Here is a 21,348-nt window from a genome sequence, read left to right as displayed (position 1 = left end):
CAAAATTAGGTATGTTTGAAGGAATAGCGGTTCCAATAATGTTATATGGTTGTGAGGCATGGACTATAGATAGGGTTTTGCAGAGGAAGGTGTATGTGTTGGGAATGAGATGTTTGGGGACAATGTGTGGTGTGAGGTGGTTTGATTGAGTAAGTAATGAAAGGGTAAGAGAGGTTTGTAGTAATAAAACAAGTGTGGTTAAGAGAGCAGAAGAGGTGTTTAGAGATGGATTGGTCACATTGAGAGAATGAGTGAGGAAAGATTGACAAAGAGGGTATATGTGTCAGAGGTGGAGGGAACGAGGAGAAGTGGGAGGCCAAATTGGAGGTGGAAGGATGGAGTGAAAAAGATTTTGAGTGATTGGGGCTGAACATACAGGAGGGTGAAAAGCGTGCATTGAATAGAGTGAATTGGGGCGATTTGGTATACCAGGGTTGACGTGGTGTCATTGGTTTGAACCTAGGCATGTGAAGCATCTGGGGTAAACCATGGAAAGTTTTGTGGGGCCTGGATTTGGAAAGGGAGCTGTAGTTTCAGTGCATTACACATGACAGCTAGAGACTGAGTGTGAACGAATGGGGCCTTCGTTGTCTTCTCTTAGCACTACCTCGTGTGCACACAGGGGAAGGGGGGATGCCATTTCATGTGTGGCAGGGTGGCGGCGGAAATAGATGAAGGCAGCATGTATGAATATGTACATGTGTATATGTGTATATTTCTGTGTATGTATATGTATGTATATGTTGAAATGTATAGGTATGTATAGGTGCATGTGTGGGTGTTTATGTAAATCCTCCCCTCCCATTTATGATTTTCCAAAAGAAGGAACGAAGAGGTGGGCCAAGTAAGGATATATCCTCTAAGGCTCACTCCTCTTTTCTTAACACTACCTTGCTAACGTGGGATAAGGTGAATATGTATGAGAAAAAAAAAATATATACTTTTATTTATTTTATTATACTTGATCGCCGTTTCCCACATCAACAAAATAGTGCCAGGAAACAGATGAAGAATGATGGCCCATCCACTCAAATACACATATATATACATAAATGCCCATAGACACACACATATGCATATACACATACATATACAAGGCTTGAAAAAGAAGGTAAATGAGAGTTGGGGTGAGAGAGTATCAGTAACCTTTAGGGAGAATAAAAAGAAGAGAATAAAAGGAGGTGAATAACGTGTGTAAGACGAGCACAAATGGGAACATTGGTGAAGGGGGCAAAGGGGGGGATAAGAGGAAGTGATGACACGAGCGGATGTAGTGAGTATTTTGAAGGTTTGTTGAATGTGTTTGATGATAGAGCGGCAGATATAGGGTCTTTTGGTTGGGGTGGTGTGTGAAGCTAGAGGATCAGGGAGAATGGTTTGGAAAAGAGAGAAGAGATAGTGAAAGGTTTGTGGAGGATGAGATCCGGTAAAGCTGCGGGTTTGGATGGTATTGCAGTGGAATTTATTGAGGACAGTACGTTTGAGGACAGTATGTGGTGTGAGGTGGTTCAATCAAGTAAGTAATGAAAGGGCAAGAGAGATATGTGGAAATGAAAAAAGTGTGGTTGAGAGAGCAGTAGAGGATGTTTTGAAATGGTTTGGACATATGGAGAGAGTAAGTGATGAAAGATTGACAAAGATTAATGTGTCAGAGGTGAATGGAACAAGAAGCTGGAGACCAAATTGAAGGTGGAAGGATGGAGTGAAAAAGAGTTTGAGTAATTGGGGCCTGAACTTACAGGAGTGTGAGAGGCGTTCAAGGAATAGAGTGAATTGGAATGATGTGGTATATTGGGGTCAACATGCTGTCAGTGAACTGAACCAGGGCATGTGAAGTGTCTGGGGTAGACTAGGGAAAGATTTGTGGGGCCTGGATGTTGATTGGGAGCTGTGGTTTCTTTGCATTACACATGAGCTAGAGACTGAGTGTGAATGAATTGGCTTTTTTTGTCTGTTTTTCCTGACGCTACCTCACTGAAGCTGGGGGGCAGCTATGCAGTTTCCTCTGGGGCGGGGTAGCAACAGGAATGGATCTAGGCAAGCAAGTATGAACATGTACACGTGTATACATGTATATGTTGATATCTATATTTATGCATATGTGCGTATATGGGCGTATATGTATACATTTGTGTATATGAGTGGATGGGTCATTCTTCGTATGTTTCCTGGTGCTACCTCGCTGGCACAGGAAACCGATTGTGTATAATGATAAACATGTACATATCGACATATACATACACATACACAGACATACATATATACACAAGTACATATTCATACTTACCTTCATTCATTCCTGGCGCTACCCCATCCCGCAGGAAACAGCATCGCTACCCCCTACCTCAGCAAGGGAGCGCCAGGAAAGCATACATACATACATACATACATATACTCAAGCCTGAGCCAGATACCAATTTTGTTGACCAACCCCCCATTGTGGATGAACAGCTGTGTTGAATTTAGAGCAACTGTTACAACCAGAATTCAAACTTATGTGTCTGACCTTGGGTGGCTAGTGAAAGTGTCACAGCCAGAAACACTAACCATTAATCCTCTTGAGGACCATTCAGGAGACTAATTTTGATGAAAGTACTTGGAGGAAATGATTATGTTTGATTACCTATTGTCCTTTTCTTTCTTTATATCAAACTACTCACTCACTTCAACACAAATTAGGCAGTATGGGTGGCTTACACTGTTACTCTGGTATATTTTGACTGAATTTGCACATGTTGGAGTTTTGTCATACCCCCATTTCCTTTAGTGATTTTCTCTTATATTTTTCTACATATGTAGATGATTATTAATTCATGCATAAGATAAGAACCTTCTGAAGAGATTTGCATAGAAAAGTATTTGAAAAATGCCATATACATATCATTTTATCAGTTGTATGTGGAGTGTTCTGAAACTAACATGATCATTAATGATTGCAAGGAGTTAAGTCTTCTATCTTCTGTATTCCACTTATTTTCTCTTGTAGGTTTCAGAAGTGGTAGAGGATGTGTGGATCAGGTGTTTGCTTTGAAGAATGTATGTGAGAAATACTTAGAAAAGCAAATGGATTTGTATGTAGCATTTATGGATCTGGAGAAGGCATATGATAGAGTTGATAGAGATGCTCTGTGGAAGGTATTAAGAATATATGGTGTGGGAGGCAAGTTGTTAGAAGCAGTGAAAAGTTTTTATCGAGGATGTAAGGCATGTGTACGTGTAGGAAGAGAGGAAAGTGATTGGTTCTCAGTGAATGTAGGTTTGCGGCAGGGGTGTGTGATGTCTCCATGGTTGTTTAATTTGTTTATGGATGGGGTTGTTAGGGAGGTAAATGCAAGAGTCTTGGAAAGAGGGGCAAGTATGAAGTCTGTTGGGGATGAGAGAGCTTGGGAAGTGAGTCAGTTGTTGTTCGCTGATGATACAGCGCTGGTGGCGGATTCATGTGAGAAACTGCAGAAGCTGGTGACGGAGTTTGGTAAAGTGTGTGGAAGAAGAAAGTTAAGAGTAAATGTGAATAAGAGCAAGGTTATTAGGTACAGTAGGGTTGAGGGTCAAGTCAATTGGGAGGTGAGTTTGAATGGTGAAAAACTGGAGGAAGTGAAGTGTTTTAGATATCTTGGAGTGGATCTGTCAGCGGATGGAACCATGGAAGCGGAAGTGGATCATAGGGTGGGGGAGGGGGCGAAAATTTTGGGAGCCTTGAAAAATGTGTGGAAGTCGAGAACATTATCCCGGAAAGCAAAAATGGGTATGTTTGAAGGAATAGTAGTTCCAACAATGTTGTATGGTTGCGAGGCGTGGGCTATGGATAGAGTTGTGCGCAGGAGGATGGATGTGCTGGAAATGAGATGTTTGAGGACAATGTGTGGTGTGAGGTGGTTTGATCGAGTAAGTAACGTAAGGGTAAGAGAGATGTGTGGAAATAAAAAGAGCGTGGTTGAGAGAGCAGAAGAGGGTGTTTTAAAATGGTTTGGGCACATGGAGAGAATGAGTGAGGAAAGATTGACCAAGAGGATATATGTGTCGGAGGTGGAGGGAACGAGGAGAAGAGGGAGACCAAATTGGAGGTGGAAAGATGGAGTGAAAAAGATTTTGTGTGATCGGGGCCTGAACATGCAGGAGGGTGAAAGGAGGGCAAGGAATAGAGTGAATTGGAGCGATGTGGTATACAGGGGTTGACGTGCTGTCAGTGGATTGAATCAAGGCATGTGAAGCGTCCGGGGTAAACCATGGAAAGCTGTGTAGGTATGTATATTTGTGTGTGTGGACGTGTGTATGTACATGTGTATGGGGGGGTTGGGCCATTTCTTTCGTCTGTTTCCTTGCGCTACCTCGCAAACGCGGGAGACAGCGACAAAGTATAAAAAAAAAAAAAAAAAAAAAAGGTATTATTTTATGCCTGAGGTAAGATCCTATTGAAGAGAATTGTTTGGAAAAAATATATGAAAAATTCACTTTATCTGATAATTTTACTGAATGTTTTGAATCTAATTCAGTCCATGGCATTTCCTAACCTGCAACCATTTTTCCATTATTTTTTCTGAATTTGTAATTAATTATTAGTCTTTCTAACCGTATGTATCTATTACATATGTTTAAGATTTCCCAGTGAATTTTTACAGGGTTTAAAGAGACTTTTAGGGAAATATTTTGTGTGTTACAAGAGGCCTTTGGTCCCTAACTGTATCTTCATATTGAAAGTCACTGAACATAAATGCAACTAAGATGTGCATGAGTTTTAGGTCCCAGTTGAACAAAATATCGACATGTGATTTTTATATCCAGGTCTTTTGCCAGTTTTCATAGCTTTCTGTTTAGACTGAATGATTTGTTACAGGACAAAATAGTTTTCTTTTCCCTTTATCTTTACTGCTTGACTTTGTTGTGAATGTAAATTGAGCATATTCAGTTGTTGATTAGTCGTGAAACTTCATTTGAATTATCTCCTAACAGCCAAAGCCCACAAGCCAGCCCAAACCACAGCAGCTGTTACAGCCACAGACACAGCATCATCATCTTCAACATCAACAACATCAACACCAGCATCAACAACAACAGCAGCAGCAGCAGCAGCAGCAGCAGCAGCAGCAACAACAACAGCAGCAGCAGCAGCATCCATCACGATCATCTCAAGGAGGCTCGCTGCCTGACTTCTCAATTAATCTATCAGTGCGTATCAACATAATTTCTTCATCAAGGCAGCAGTATTGGCATGTGTTGAGCAGTGTTTTGAACCATGTCATGTTTTCTGAAGTAGTTAAAGCTTTTAGAAAATATATTTCAGTGTATTTGTGTTATGTTATTTTGTGAATTCCCCATATAAACTCCCAGTAAATGGATTTTTAGCATGACTATTCTGAATAATGTATGAGCCTACCACCAGAAGTTAAAGATCATCAGATGGGCCTCTGTGGTGTTGTGGTTAGTATTGCTGGCCATGAGTTGAGCATAGGCCCACCCTGATTCAAATCCTGGGGGCATGCTATTTGGCTTGCGGCCGACCCAGCTGTTCATCCTCTCCTCAGGGATGATCAGCTCCTGGATATTGGCTTAGGTTGGGATATATATATATATATATATATATATATATATATATATATATATATATATTTTTTTTTTTTTTTTTCAAACTATTCGCCATTTCCCGCGTTAGCGAGGTAGCGTTAAGAACAGAGGACTGGGCCTTTGAGGGAATATCCTCACCTGGCCCCCTTCTCTGTTCCTTCTTTTGGAAAATTAAAAAAAAAAAACGCGATGGTTGGATTTCCAGCCCCCCCGCTCCCTCCCCTTTTAGTCGCCTTCTACGACACACAGGGAATACGTGGGAAATATTCTTTCTCCCCTATCCCCAGGGATAAAATGTATATATATATATATATTTTTTTTTTTTTTTTTTTTTTTTTTATACTTTGTCGCTGTCTCCCGCGTTTGCGAGGTAGCGCAAGGAAACAGACGAAAGAAATGGCCCAACCCCCCCCCCCCATACACATGTACATACACACGTCCACACACGCAAATATACATACCTACACAGCTTTCCATGGTTTACCCCAGACGCTTCACATGCCTTGATTCAATCCACTGACAGCACGTCAACCCCTGTATACCACATGACTCCAATTCACTCTATTCCTTGCCCTCCTTTCACCCTCCTGCATGTTCAGGCCCCGATCACACAAAATCTTTTTCACTCCATCTTTCCACCTCCAATTTGGTCTCCCTCTTCTCCTCGTTCCCTCCACCTCCGACACATATATCCTCTTGGTCAATCTCTCCTCAGTCATTCTCTTCATGTGCCCAAACCATTTCAAAACACCCTCTTCTGCTCTCTCAACCACGCTCTTTTTATTTCCACACATCTCTCTTACCCTTACGTTACTTACTCGATCAAACCACCTCACACCACACATTGTCCTCAAACATCTCATTTCCAGCACATCCATCCTCCTGCGCACATCTCTATCCATAGCCCACGCCTCGCAACCATACAACATTGTTGGAACCACTATTCCCTCAAACATACCCATTTTTGCTTTCCGAGATAATGTTCTCGACTTCCACACATTTTTCAAGGCTCCCAAAATTTTCGCCCCCTCCCCCACCCTATGATCCACTTCCGCTTCCATGGTTCCATCCGCTGACAGATCCACTCCCAGATATCTAAAACACTTCACTTCCTCCAGTTTTTCTCCATTCAAACTCACCTCCCAATTGACTTGACCCTCACCCCTACAGTACCTAATAACCTTGCTCTTATTCACATTTACTCTCAACTTTCTTCTTCCACACACTTTACCAAACTCAGTCACCAGCTTCTGCAGTTTCTCACATGAATCAGCCACCAGCGCTGTATCATCAGCGAACAACAACTGACTCACTTCCCAAGCTCTCTCATCCCCAACAGACTTCATACTTGCCCCTCTTTCCAGGACTCTTGCATTTACCTCCCTTACAACCCCATCCATAAACAAATTAAACAACCATGGAGACATCACACACCCCTGCCGCAAACCTACATTCACTGAGAACCAATCACTTTCCTCTCTTCCTACACGTACACATGCCTTACATCCTCGATAAAAACTTTTCACTGCTTCTAACAACTTGCCTCCCACACCATATATTCTTAATACCTTCCACAGAGCATCTCTATCAACTCTATCATATGCCTTCTCCAGATCCATAAATGCTACATACAAATCCATTTGCTTATATATATATATATATATATATATATATATATATATATATTTTTTTTTTTCATACTATTCGCCACTTCCCACGTCAGCGAGGTAGCATTAAGAACAGAGAACTGAGCCTTTGAGGGAAATCCTCACTTGGCTCCCTTCTCTGTTCCTTCTTTTGGAAAATTAAGAACGAGAGGGGAGGATTTCCAGCCCCCCGCTCCCTTCCCTTTTAGTCGCCTTCTACGACACGCAGGGAATATGTGGGAAGTATTCTTTCTCCCCTATCCCCAGGGATAAAATATATTGGGTACAGTAGGGTTGAGGGTCAAGTCAATTGGGAGGTAAGTTTGAATGGAGAAAAACTGGAGGAAGTAAAGTGTTTTAGATATCTGGGAGTGGATCTGGCAGCGGATGGAACCATGGAAGCGGAAGTGAATCATAGGGTGGGGGAGGGGGCGAAAATCCTGGGAGCCTTGAAGAATGTGTGGATGTCGAGAACATTATCTCCGAAAGCAAAAATGGCTATGTTTGAAGGAGTAGTGGTTCCAACAATGTTGTATGGTTGCGAGGCGTGGGCTATGGATAGAGTTGTGCACAGGAGGGTGGATGTGCTGGAAATGAGACGTTTGAGGACAATGTGTGGTGTGAGGTGGTTTGATCGAGTAAGTAATGTAAGGGTAAGAGAGATGTGTGGAAATAAAAAGAGCGTGGTTGAGAGAGCAGAAGAGGGTGTTTTGAAATGATTTGGTCACATGGAGAGAATGAGTGAGGAAAGATTGACCAAGAGGATATATGTGTCAGAGGTGGAGGGAACAAGGAGAAGTGGGAGACCAAATTGGAGGTGGAAAGATGGAGTGAAAAAGATTTTGAGTGATTGGGGCCTGAACATGCAGGAGGGTGAAAGGCGGGCAAGGAATAGAGTGAATTGGATCGATGTGGTATACCTGGGGTCGACGTGCTGTCAATGGATTGAATCAGGGCATGTGAAGCGTCTGGGGTAAACCATGGAAAGTTGTGTGGGGCGTGGATGTGGAAAGGGAGCTGTGGTTTCGGGCATTATTGCATGACAGCTAGAGACTGAGTGTGAACGAATGGGGCCTTTGTTGTCTTTTCCTAGCGCTACCTCGCACACATGAGGGGGAAGGGGATGTTATGCCATGTGTGGCGAGGTGGCGATGGGAATGAATAAAGGCAGACAGTGTGAATTGTGTGCATATGTATATATGTATATGTCTGTGTGTGTATATATATATGTGTACATTGAGATGTATGGGTATGTATATTTGTGTGTGGGGACGTGTATGTATATACATGTGTATAGGGGTGGGTTGGGCCATTTCTTTCGTCTGTTTCCTTGCGCTACCTCGCAAACGCGGGAGACAGCGACAAAGCAAAATAAATAAATAAATGTATATATACATTTATTTATTATACTTTGTTGCTGTCTCCCGCGTTAATGAGGTAGCACAAGGAAACAGACGAAAGAATGGCCCAACCCACCCACACACACATGTATATACATACACATCCACACACGCACATATACATACCTATACATCTCAACGTATACATATATATACACACACAGACATATACATATATACACATGTACATAATTCATACTGTCTGCCCTTATTCATTCCCGTCGCCACCCCGCCACACTCGAAATGACAGCCCCCTCCCCCGCATGTGTGCAAAGTAGCGCAAGGAAAAGACAACAGATGCCACATTCGTTTACACTCAGTCTCTAGCTGTCATGTATAATACACCGAAACCACAGCTCCCTTTCCACATCCAGGCCCCACAAATATAATAAAAAGAGTCTGGTTGAGAGAGCAGAAGAGGGTGTTTTGAAATGGTTTGGTCACATGGAGAGAATGAGTGAGGAAAGATTGACCAAGAGGATATATGTGTCAGAGGTTGAGGGAACAAGGAGAAGTGGGAGGCCAAATTGGAGATGGAAAGATGGAATGAAAAAGATTTTGAGTGATTGGGGTCTGAACATGCAGGAGGGTGAAAGGCGTGCAAGGAATAGAGTGAATTGGAACAATGTGGTATACCGGGGTTGACGTGCTGTCATTGAATTGAACCAGAGCATGTGAATCGTCTGGGGTAAACCATGGAAAGTTGTGTGGGGCGTGGATGTGGAAAGGGAGCTGTGGTTTTGGTGCATTATACATGACAGCTAGAGACTGAGTGTGAACGAATGGGGCCTTTGTTCTTTTCCTAGCGCTGCCTTGCACACATGCGGGAGAAAGGGGTTGTCATTTCATGTGTGGCGGGGTGGTGATGGGAATGAATAAGGTCAGACAATATGAATTATGAACATATGTATATGTCTGTGTGTGTACATATATGTATACGTTGAGATGTATAGGTATGTATATGTGTGTGTGTGGCCATGTATGTATATACATGTGTATGTGGGTGGGTTGGGCCATTCTTTTGTCTGTTTCCTTGTACTACTTCGCTAATGCGGGAGACAGCGACTAAGCATAATGAAATATAAGTAATGAAAGGGTAAGAGAGATGTGTGGTAATGAAAAGAGTGTGGTTGAGAGAGCAGAAGAGGGTGTTTTGAAATGTTTTGGTCACATGGAGAGAATGAGTGAGGAAAGATTGATAAAGAGGATATGTGTGTCAGAGGTAGAGGGAATGAGAAGTGGGAGACCAAATTGGAGGTGGAAAGATGGAGTGAAAAAGATTTTGAGCGATCGGCGCCTGAACATGCAGGAGGATGAAAGGCGTGCAAGGAATAGAGTGAATTAGAATGATGTGGTATACCAGGGTTGACATGCAGTCATTGGATTGAACCAGGGCATGTGAAGCATCTGGGGTAAACCATGGAAAGTTCTGTTGGGCCTGGATGTGGAAAGGGAGCTGTGGTTTCAGTGCATTATACATGACAGCTAGAGACTGAGTGTGAACGAATGTGGCCTGTATTGTCTTTTCCTAGTGCTACCTTTCGCACATGTGGGGGGAGGGGGTGGTCATTTTATATGTGGTGGGGTGGCAACGGGAATGAATGAAGGCAGCAAGTATGAATTATGTACATGTGTAAATATGTATAGGTTTGTGTATGTATATATATGTATACATTGAAATGCATAGGTATGTATATGTGCGTGTGTGGACGTGTATGTAGGTGGGTTGGGCCATTCTTTCATCTGTTTCCTTGCGCTACCTTGGTAATGCGAGAGACAGTGACAAAGTATAATAAATAGATATATGTATTTTTTTTCATACTATTCGCCATTTCCCACGTTAGCGAGGTTGCGTTTAGAAGAGAGGACTGAACCTTTGAAGGAATATCCTCACTATGCCCCTTTCTCTGTTCCTTCTTTTGGAAAACTAAAAATGAGAGGGAAGGATTTCCAGTCCTCCACTCCCTCCCCTTTTAGTCGCCATTTTAGTTCACCATTTCCCACATTAATGAGGTAGCACAGGAGCAGATGTTGAAATGGCCTCATTTGCTCCTATCCACTCACAGTTCATCATAACTGGTGCCCCATTTCCTAAACCAGGCCCTAGAGACCTTTCCATGGTTTCTGCTGATCACTTGATATTCCCTGGTTCAGCCCATTGATGGCGTGTCATCTCTTGCATTTTTCTTTTATAGTGACAGACATGGCATTAGCCAAACATGCTCCAATCTAGGCAGTCTTAGGTTTGGGTCAAAGAAACAAGTGAAAGGAAAAATAAATAAAAATTAATCACAGTACCACAGTCTGTCTGATCATTATCTTGTGGAGGCTAAGGTGAAGATTTGTATGGGTTTTCAGAAAAGAAGAGTGAATGTTAGGGTGAAGAGGGTGGTGAGAGTAAGTGAGCTTGAGAAGGAGACCTGTGTGAGGAAGTACCAGGAGAGACTGAGTACAGAATGGAAAAAGGTGAGAACAATGGAAGTAAGGGGAGTGGGGGAGGAATGGGATGTATTTAGGGAATCAGTGATGGATTGTGCAAAAGATGCTTGTGGCATGAGAAGAGTGGGAGGTGGGTTGATTAGAAAGGGTAGTGAGTGGTGGGATGAAGAAGTAAGAGTATTAGTGAAAGAGAAGAGAGAGGCATTTGGACGATTTTTGCAGGGAAAAAATGCAATTGAGTGGGAGATGTATAAAAGAAAGAGACAGGAGGTCAAGAGAAAGGTGCAAGAGGTGAAAAAAAAGGCAAATGAGAGTTGGGGTGAGAGAGTATCATTAAATTTTAGGGAGAATAAAAAGATGTTCTGGAAGGAGGTAAATAAAGTGCGTAAGACAAGTGAGCAAATGGGAACTTCAGTGAAGGGCGCAAATGGGGAGGTGATAACAAGTAGTGGTGATGTGAGAAGGAGATGGAGTGAGTATTTTGAAGGTTTGTTGAATGTGTTTGATGATAGAGTGGCAGATATAGGGTGTTTTGGTCGAGGTGGTGTGCAAAGTGAGAGGGTTAGGGAAAATGATTTGGTAAACAGAGAAGAGGTAGTGAAAGCTTTGCGAAGATGAAAGCCGGCAAGGCAGCAGGTTTGGATGGTATTGCAGTGGAATTTATTAAAAAAGGGGGTGACTGTATTGTTGACTGGTTGGTAAGGTTATTTAATGTATGTATGACTCATGGTGAGGTGCCTGAGGATTGGCGGAATGCGTGCATAGTGCCATTGTACAAAGGCAAAGGGGATAAGAGTGAGTGCTCAAATTACAGAGGTATAAGTTTGTTGAGTATTCCTGGTAAATTATATGGGAGGGTATTGATTGAGAGGGTGAAGGCATGTACAGAGCATCAGATTGGGGAAGAGCAGTGTGGTTTCAGAAGTGGTAGAGGATGTGTGGATCAGGTGTTTGCTTTGAAGAATGTATGTGAGAAATACTTAGAAAAGCAAATGGATTTGTATGTAGCATTTATGGATCTGAGAAGGCATATGATAGAGTTGATAGAGATGCTCTGTGGAAGGTATTAAGAATATATGGTGTGGGAGGAAAGTTGTTAGAAGCAGTGAAAAGTTTTTGTTGAGGATGTAAGGCATGTGTACGTGTAGGAAGAGAGGAAAGTGATTGGTTCTCAGTGAATGTAGGTTTGCGGCAGGGGTGTGTGATGTCTCCATGGTTGTGTAATTTGTTTATGGATGGGGTTGTTAGGGAGGTAAATGCAAGAGTTTTGGAAAGAGGGGCAAGTATGAAGTCTGTTGGGGATGAGAGAGCTTGGGAAGTGAGTCAGTTGTTGTTCGCTGATGATACAGCGCTGGTGGCTGATTCATGTGAGAAACTGCAGAAGCTGGTGACTGAGTTTGGTAAAGTGTGTGGAAGAAGAAAGTTAAGAGTAAATGTGAATAAGAGCAAGGTTATTAGGTACAGTAGGGTTGAGGGTCAAGTCAATTGGGAGGTGAGTTTGAATGGAGAAAAACTGGAGGAAGTGAAGTGTTTTAGATATCTGGGAGTGGATCTGGCAGCGGATGGAACCATGGAAGCAGAAGTGGATCATAGGGTGGGGGAGGGGGCGAAAATTCTGGGGGCCTTGAAGAATGTGTGGAAGTCAAGAACATTATCTCGGAAAGCAAAAATGGGTATGTATGAAGGAATAGTGGTTCCAACAATGTTGTATGGTTGCGAGGCGTGGGCTATGGATAGAGTTGTGCGCAGGAGGATGGATGTGCTGGAAATGAGATGTTTGAGGACAATGTGTGGTGTGAGGTGGTTTGATCGAGTGAGTAACGTAAGGGTAAGAGAGATGTGTGGAAATAAAAAGAGCGTGGGTGAGAGAGCAGAAGAGGGTGTTTTGAAGTGGTTTGGGCACATGGAGAGGATGAGTGAGGAAAGATTGACCAAGAGGATATATGTGTCGGAGGTGGAGGGAACAAGGAGAAGAGGGAGACCAAATTGGAGGTGGAAAGATGGAGTGAAAAAGATTTTGTGTGATCGGGGCCTGAACATGCAGGAGGGTGAAAGGAGGGCAAGGAATAGAGTGAATTGGAGCGATTTGGTATACCGGGGTTGACGTGCTGTCAGTGGATTGAATCAAGGCATGTGAAGCGTCTGGGGTAAGCCATGGAAAGCTGTGTAGGTATGTATATTTGCGTGTGTGGACGTATGTATATACATGTGTATGGGGGGGATTGGGCCATTTCTTTCGTCTGTTTCCTTGCGCTACCTCGCAAACGCGGGAGACAGCGACAAAGTATAATAAAAAAAAAAAATATAACCACAGTTCTTTGTAGACCTGACTCTTAATTGAACAAAAGTTTTATGAGGAAGGAAAGACAACAGAAGGAAGAGAATTCCACTATGTTGCTGTTTGATGGAAGAAGGTATCATAACTGCTAGTCCTCGAATGGCTGGACTACACACATACACCTTTGGGAGACAGCTGTCAAATGTGTGCCATGGTCCCAAATTTTGCAGGTGGGACAGATGCAGACAACTTATGAAAACAGTGGCATATATATCTATTGCTCCAGTACTATGCATATCTTGCATCCTCTTTCATGTTTAAGCCCCTTTCGCTCCTTCGTTTCAACTCCTTAGTCTCCCCCTTTTCCTAGTTGATTCTAGCTCTGAAATGTACTCCCTCACAGTCTTCCTTTCCACACTTATCCTCTCCATATGTCCAGACCATTTCAACACACTCTTCTGCTCTCATACATACTTCTCTTACTACCATACCTCTCTCTTATCCTATCATTTCTTATTTGATCAACCTTCTTCACACTACATATTGTCCCCCTATGTTTCATTTTCACCACATTTACCCTATTCTTTACATTTTTGACAAAGGCCCATGCCTCGCATCCATACATCACCAACCGAAATTCTCTGCCATCATACATATGCATTTTTACACCCTCTCTTTCCACACATCCTCGGTACTCTCACCCAGTGGCTCATTTCAGCTCCCACTGTTCCATTTGTTGCCATATCTGTTCCCATTATATTATATAAACACTTCATTTCCTCCAACTAATTTCCATTCATACTCACTCCAAATAACCTCTCCCTTTGCAGTACTAAATGTAATAATCTTACTTGTATTTACATTTACTCTCAGCTTCCTTCTTTCTCACAGTATCCCAAACTCAGCCACCAACTTCTGCAGTTTCTTGCTCAAATCAGCCCCCAATGCCAAGTCAACAGCAAACAACTGACTCACCTCCTAGGCCCTCTACCTCCAGCAGACCGCATACCTGCTCTCACCACCCTATCCTTAAACAGCTAAAACAGGCAAGGTGATATCACACACCCCTGCTGCAGACCCATCATCATCTGGAAATACTCATTACTCTCTACATGCTTGTCCATTATCCTTACTTTCTGTAATAGAATTCCTCACACACCATATATTCATAGCACCTTTCACAAAGCAAATGTTTCAAGCCTATCATATGCTTTCTTCAGATCCTTAAATTCCACATACAAATCCTTCTGATTCATTAAGTATTTCTCATATACATTCTTCTAGACAAACACCTGAGCCACACATACTATACTGTTCCTGAAACCTCATTGCTTCTCCCCAGTCTGTTGCTCTGTGTATGTTACCACTCTCAAGATCACTGCTTATCCATACAGCTTACCATGTACTCTCAACGAAGTAATACCTCTTTAATTTGAACACTTACCTTTGTACCCATTGCCTTCATACAGTGGCTTTCTATATACATTCCACTAATCTTCAGGCACTTCACCATGATACGTTGAAAATCGCAGCTAACCAATCAACTATGCAGTCACCTTGTTTTTTTTAAGAAGTTCAACTGCAATAACATCCACTGTAGCCACCTTACCACATTTCATTGTGTGCATGGCTTTCCCCAGCTCTCCTTTCTTCACTTTACTTTACTTACCTCCTGAATCCAAACACCCTACATCTGCCACTCTTTCATCAGACACTTTCAACATTCCTTCATAGTCCTTGCTCCGTTTTCTCTTCACCTCATCACTTCCTGTTAGCACTTTCCCATTTGTCTTCTTCACTGATGTTTCCTTTTATTTTCTTGTTTTTCTACATTTAATCTCTTTCCAAAACATCTTATTTTCCCTGAAGTTTGCTGACCCTTGTTCACCGTAACTCTCATTTGCCCTATTTTTGATTCCCTGCACCTTCCTTTTGACTTCATGCTATAATCTCTCATACATCTCTTAGTCTTTCACCCTCCTTTCCTGGAAGTACTGCCAATACACCTCTCTTTTCTCTTTCATTAGAAACTTTGTCATCTCATGACTCTGTCCTTTTTCACCTACCCATATTCTGCATGCCACACACTTCTCGTGAACATGCCAGCACTGCTTCCCTGAATACCTTTCATTCGTCCCTTACTACCCAGACTTTATTTACTCTCACCTTTCTGATGAATACTTTACACTAAATCTCTCATGGTATTTCTTCATAGAAGTCTCCTTTCCAAGCTCACCTATTATCACCACTCTCTTCTTGCCCGTATTTCCTCTTCCAAAAACCTACACAAATCTTCAACCTTGCCTCTACTATGTAATGATCATACTTCCCACCAGCTGCTTCTCTCAGCACATTCATATCAAGGAGCCTTTCTTTTGCATGCCTTTCAATTAATCCAGTAATGCCCATTAACCATCTTTCCTACTCAGCCTTGCAGTCCTTGTATATGTTCCTTTTTTTTAGATCAAATCTTCAGAATCACCAGTCCTTTTTCAACATAGATTTCCACAACTCAGTGCATTGATAGCTAGAGAATTAATGTAAGCAAATGAGATTTTTTCTTCATCTGTTCCTGTCATTTTTTCGCTAATGTGGGAAACAGCGAACAAGTATGAAAAATGAAAGCTCCACATGCTGTTTACCATTTCCCTTCACCTTACTGAATACCCTTTTCCCTCTGTGCATATCCTGAACTGCCACATTATTCACATTTTTTGTAATTAGATTATCTATCACTAATACCTGCTTTCTATATATCTGATGCCCATTCCTTTAGGTAACTCCCATCAAAGTCTGGCCACAGCAAAAGAGTTTTCAGTGATTCCTCTCCATACATGCCTCCCTCTCATTCGCTATTCCAAGCATTCTTCCACCACTTCTCTCCATCCAGTACTTTTCTAATCTCTTTCCTCATGTCACAGGTGTTCCTCATCTCACACCAACTCCTAAAGTCATACTATCATACTCTGTCCTTGTAAACTCCCTGTCTTTTCCTTACATGCCTTCCTTACATGCACCATTCCATGCATTCTTCTACCATGTCTCTCCATGTAGTACTCTTCGACTATTTCTCCATGTTTCAGTGGTCTTCCTCACACACCAACCACTGAAGTCATACTGTCGTGCACTCTTCTTGTAAAATCCCTGTCTTGCATTCTTTGCACATGCCCAAACCACCTCAAAATATTACATTTCACCCACTCTGCCACTCTACAATTCATTCCCTTTGCATTTCCTGCCATTCCAAATTTTTCAGACACCCCTTTATTCCTTTATTCATTCCATTTAGTCATACCACATACTTCTCTCAGATAACTCATTTTCACAGCCTGGATTCTTCACCTCTGTGACTCATTCCATGTTTTGGCTGACACTCTTGCTCAGCTTCTCCCTGAACTTTCACCTCTCATCATCTATCTTCCCGTGGTCAGGTGTATAAGCACTTCTTATCACCTATGTCTCGTAATGCTCTTTCATTTTAACCAACATCTGTCAGGACCTAACTCCCTTACTCTCTTTCAAGCATTATCACAACTCATCAGCAGTAGTACTACCCCTTCTTAAGCTCTCATCCTGTAACTAATCCCTGACTTTACCCCTGATACATTCCCAAACTGTTCTTCCTCTTACCCTTGAACTTCATTTCACTCAGAGCTAGAGCAATGAATAAAGTTCTTTCAAAATTGATAAAAGGACAGATATTAATCCATTTAATCATATATCATACATAAAAGTTTTTTCAGACTTGTTTTCTGTTTCCTATGTTCGTGAGGTAGTGACTAGAAGAGACAAATAAAGGCCTCATTTGGACACATCTGTCTACTCTCAAGCTTTCATGTAGAATGCACATAAATAGACCATACTATCCACAGCAAGGCCCTACATATTATTCCCTAGTTTCTTTTAATTTCTTCATATACCCTGGTTCAGTCTGTTGACAGCATGTTGCTTATATAACATTGCTTCATTTCATTCTATCCCTTTAACACCTCTTACGTTTCAGAATGTTCAGGCCACGATACCTCAAAGCCTCTTTGATTCAGTCCATCTCCCTCCCTCTTAGTATGTCTGTGACTGGATGGAATTCCAGCCATATTCCTTTAAAAGACAGAAACAGGAATAGTAAAATCAGTGTTGTTATTATTGAGGCAAAGTCTGATGAAAGCAGACCATTTAGCTTGGCTTTTCAAGTAAAATTCTTTGAAAATTGGTAAAAGTACTTAAATTAAACCATCTGATCAAGAACAACTACATAAACAAAGGCAACATGGATTTGTATTTGGAGAAAGTAAGCAGACCCAATTATTAGTTCATTGGAGTGATGTGATATGAAAGTGGATTGCAAAGAAACAGATTGGAGATTTTTTCATTACTTTGAAAAGCATTTGAGAAAAGAAACCACAGAATTTTGCTAGAGAAAGTAGCAATGCAAAACATTGATTAACATTGATTTGCAGAAATTCCAAAGTAGTAACAAATGAAACCATGTTTGAGGAGGATTTCCTGTTTATGATACTACAGGGAATGGTATTTCCCTCATTGCTCTTCATGATAATGATATCAGATGTTAATATTGAAGTAAAGGAAAGTTTTATAGTTTTGTGGATAACATTGGAGTAAGCAAAGATTGGACTAGACACTGATGCAAAGGAGATCCATAAAGACAGTTTACATATTAGCAGAAGTGAACCTAATGGAATTCAATGAAGATAAATTTGAACAAATATGTTATGGAACCATTAACGGTATAATAGTGGTACCATATAAAAGTGCAACAGAGAAAGTGAATTAGGAACTAGAATTGAAATTGATGACACCATTGTGCCAAGTGGTGAATGGCATGATGCTGAGCATAATTTATGTGTAAGTGATAAAAACAAATGATTCTGTATCATTCAGTCTACATGAAAAACTGGAGGAAGTAAAGTGTTTTAGATATCTGGGAGTGGATCTGACAGCGGATGGAACCATGGAAGCGGAAGTGAATCATAGGGTGGGGGAGGGGGCGAAAATTGTGGGAGCATTGAAGAATATTTGGAAGTCGAGAACATTATCTCGGAAAGCAAAAATGGGTATGTTTGAAGGAATAGTGGTTCCAACAATGTTGTATGGTTGCGAGGCGTGGGCTATGGATAGAGTTGTGCGCAGGAGGGTGGATGTGCTGGAAATGAGATGTTTGAGGACAATGTGTGGTGTGAGGTGGTTTGATCGAGTAAGTAATGTAAGGGTAAGAGAGATGTGTGGAAATAAAAAGAGTGTGGTTGAGAGAGCAGAAGAGGGTGTTTTGAAATGGTTTGGTCACATGGAGAGAATGAGTGAGGAAAGATTGACCAAGAGGATATATGTGTCTGAGGTGGAGGGAACGAGGAGAAGTGGGAGACCAAATTGGAGGTGGAAAGATGGAGTGAAAAAGATTTTGAGTGATCGGGGCCTGAACATGCAGGAGGGTGAAAGGCGCGCAAGGAATAGAGTGAATTGGAACGATGTGGTATACCGGGGTCGATGTGCTGTCAGTGAATTGAACCAGGGCATGTGAAGCGTCTGGGGTAAACTATGGAATGTTTTGTGGGGCCTGGATGTGGAAAGGGAGCTGTGGTTTTGATGCATTATTACATGACAGCTAGAGACTGAGTGTGAACAAATGGGGCCTTTGTTGTCTTGTTATTCCATGTGTGGCGGGGTGGCGATGGGAACAAATAAAGGCAGACAGTATGAATTATGTACATGTGTATATATGTATATGTCTGTGTGTGTATATATATGTGTACATTGAGATGTATAGGTATGTATATTTGTGTGTGTGGATGTGTATGTATATACATGTGTATGTGGGCGGGTTAGGCCAATCTTTCATCTGTTTCCTTGCGCTACCTCGCTAACACGGGAGACAGCGACAAAGCAAAATAGATAAATAAAATAGAGAGAATTTAAAATTGCTTAAAGAGCAAAATTGAGAGGATGTAACTGCAACTACGAAGCCTAGAAAGAAAAGAAAGCTGTATGCTAATCTGCACATGACAAATTGAAGATATAAAAGAAAATTTGCTGATCCTGAAAGCCTCCCGGCAAAGAAGATACAGAGTATGTCTTCAAGAATTCTATGCGACTTAGAAAACATATCAGAAAATATTGTATGACAGCCCATCCAGGAAGCTAGAAGAACTATTCAGGATACTGTCAGAAGAAATATGAAACATGCTTGGGACAACTATAGAAACATTTGATGTTCTTGACATGAAGTTGAAATCATTCCCAGATGAACCAAGAATAGATAATTGTAATGCAGGTGACAGCTGAGATTAGTTTTATTCATCAAGCATAATGTGCAGAAATGCTTCATGCTAACCCTGCCATCATGGCAAAATCTCCTGTTAAGTACTCGTAGGTTCTAGATTGTTCTCATTTTAATGACATTGCCCTCCCATATGTTGAAACAGTGGAGAAGGACATAATAAAAACAACTGACCAATTTAGAGAGAATTCACTGCCTGGACCTGATAGAATACCAGTTATATTGCAAAGGAAGACAATGGTAACGAGCTAAACTCGTCTTTATTTAGACAGGGCTTTGTTCAAATTAATGTAAAATGTATACATAAAATGGCATATGTAACACAATTACACAGAGTAGGATCTAAACTGATTATAAAACAGTATAAACCAATTAGCTTAACATTTTACTTGATCATATTTCTTGAAAAGGTAATTAGAAAAAATACTCTAGAACATATGGTCAAAACAGTTTCATGGGCTAAAGCCAGCAGCACTTTATAACAGGCAGACCACACAAACAGAGCTTCAAATTCACTGGGGTGATATATATGAAATAGTAATGCAAGGAAAGTGAATGGACATTGTTTTCTATACTTTGATAAAGCATTAACTCTGTAAACTAAAGAGCTTTTTTAAAAAAGTGACAATAAAACTTAAAGGTAAACTATGGAAATGAATCAAAAAGTTTCTGACTAATAGAAAATTTGAAATAGATAAATGTAGGCAGCATTTTGGCTGAAGAGACACAGATTAGGTATTACAGATATTACAGAACTGGGAGGCTATGATAATTACTTGTTACCTAATCATACAAGAGCTTAAGATTAGGGGCAGCTGGATATTTCCACACTTTGGATAAACATATGGGAGAGGTACATTTAGATAGCCAGGATGGCAGATATATGGGGATGTTTACAGGTTCAGTGGTATGTTTTGTGCATAATGGGCTTGATTGAACATTAAGTTGAACATTAAGTGATGAATAGTTACTGAAGCATATTGAGTCATGTCAGAAATAGAGAATGCTGTCATTGGAGTACCACAAGGAATGACCCAAGCCTCAAAAACTCCATGAAATAATGATTTCAGATGTTAGAAAATGAAGGAAAGTATAGTCAGGTGCTTTAGGGATGACAAAAAAAGTCAGGCAATAGGATAGGAAATAGACAGAGAAAAGCTACAAAAAGATTAGAGCATAATATGTAAATTAGCAGAAGAGAAACTAATTAAGTCTAAAGAAGAGAAATTTGAACATACAAGTCATAAAATCGTTAACATCTGTATGTGGAGTTCCAATAGGGAAATACAAAGAAAGGGAAGAAATTATCAAGGATCGAGGTTTTTTATTTATTTTGAAGGCTCCAGTCATGGACAAAACTCCACATCAGTGCCAGGCCTTAATTGAAGTAAAGAATTATGAAACAGAAAAAGAAAAGACAAGGGAAAGTATTTATGAATTTTTGAGAAAGTGAAAGACCTCTCATTTGAAATATGCCAGGTCATAGTTATTTGGAAAGACCTGGGAAGATAGAGAGTTCCAAAGCTTTAACATTTAGAGAAAGAAGCAAGTATCAATTGTTTGGATACTAGAAAGAAGAGAGAGAGAGAGAGAGAGAGAGAGAGAGAGAGAGAGAAGAGAGAGAGAGAGAGAGAGAGAGAGAGAGAGAGAGAGAGATTTTTTTCAGTGAGTTATTGGAATCTTTATTATAGTTGCTTAATTCCAGGAGTCTTGAGGGAGATACTTGCATCG

General features: G+C 41.1%; 1 protein-coding gene across 7 annotated transcripts in view; it reads left to right on the top strand.

Annotated features, from left to right (window-relative positions):
• LOC139746857 (uncharacterized) overlaps nt 1-21,348 on the top strand; it is a 456,577-nt gene that overhangs the window by 177,463 nt on the left and 257,766 nt on the right. For all 7 annotated transcript variants that reach the window (XM_071658479.1, XM_071658480.1, XM_071658476.1 and 4 more), the window contains one exon: nt 4,951-5,166. Coding sequence is in view for 5 of the 7 variants with exons in the window: in XM_071658476.1 (XP_071514577.1) it covers nt 4,951-5,166 (216 nt within the window). In the remaining 2 variants the exon portion in view is untranslated. The remainder of the gene's footprint in view (nt 1-4,950; nt 5,167-21,348) is intronic.

Source organism: Panulirus ornatus, chromosome 66 (genome assembly GCF_036320965.1).
Source record: "Panulirus ornatus isolate Po-2019 chromosome 66, ASM3632096v1, whole genome shotgun sequence".
Classification (NCBI taxonomy): Eukaryota; Metazoa; Arthropoda; class Malacostraca; order Decapoda; family Palinuridae; genus Panulirus; species Panulirus ornatus.
The sequence above is the reverse complement of the archived record's forward strand: the minus strand, read 5'-3'. Positions and strand labels throughout refer to the sequence as shown.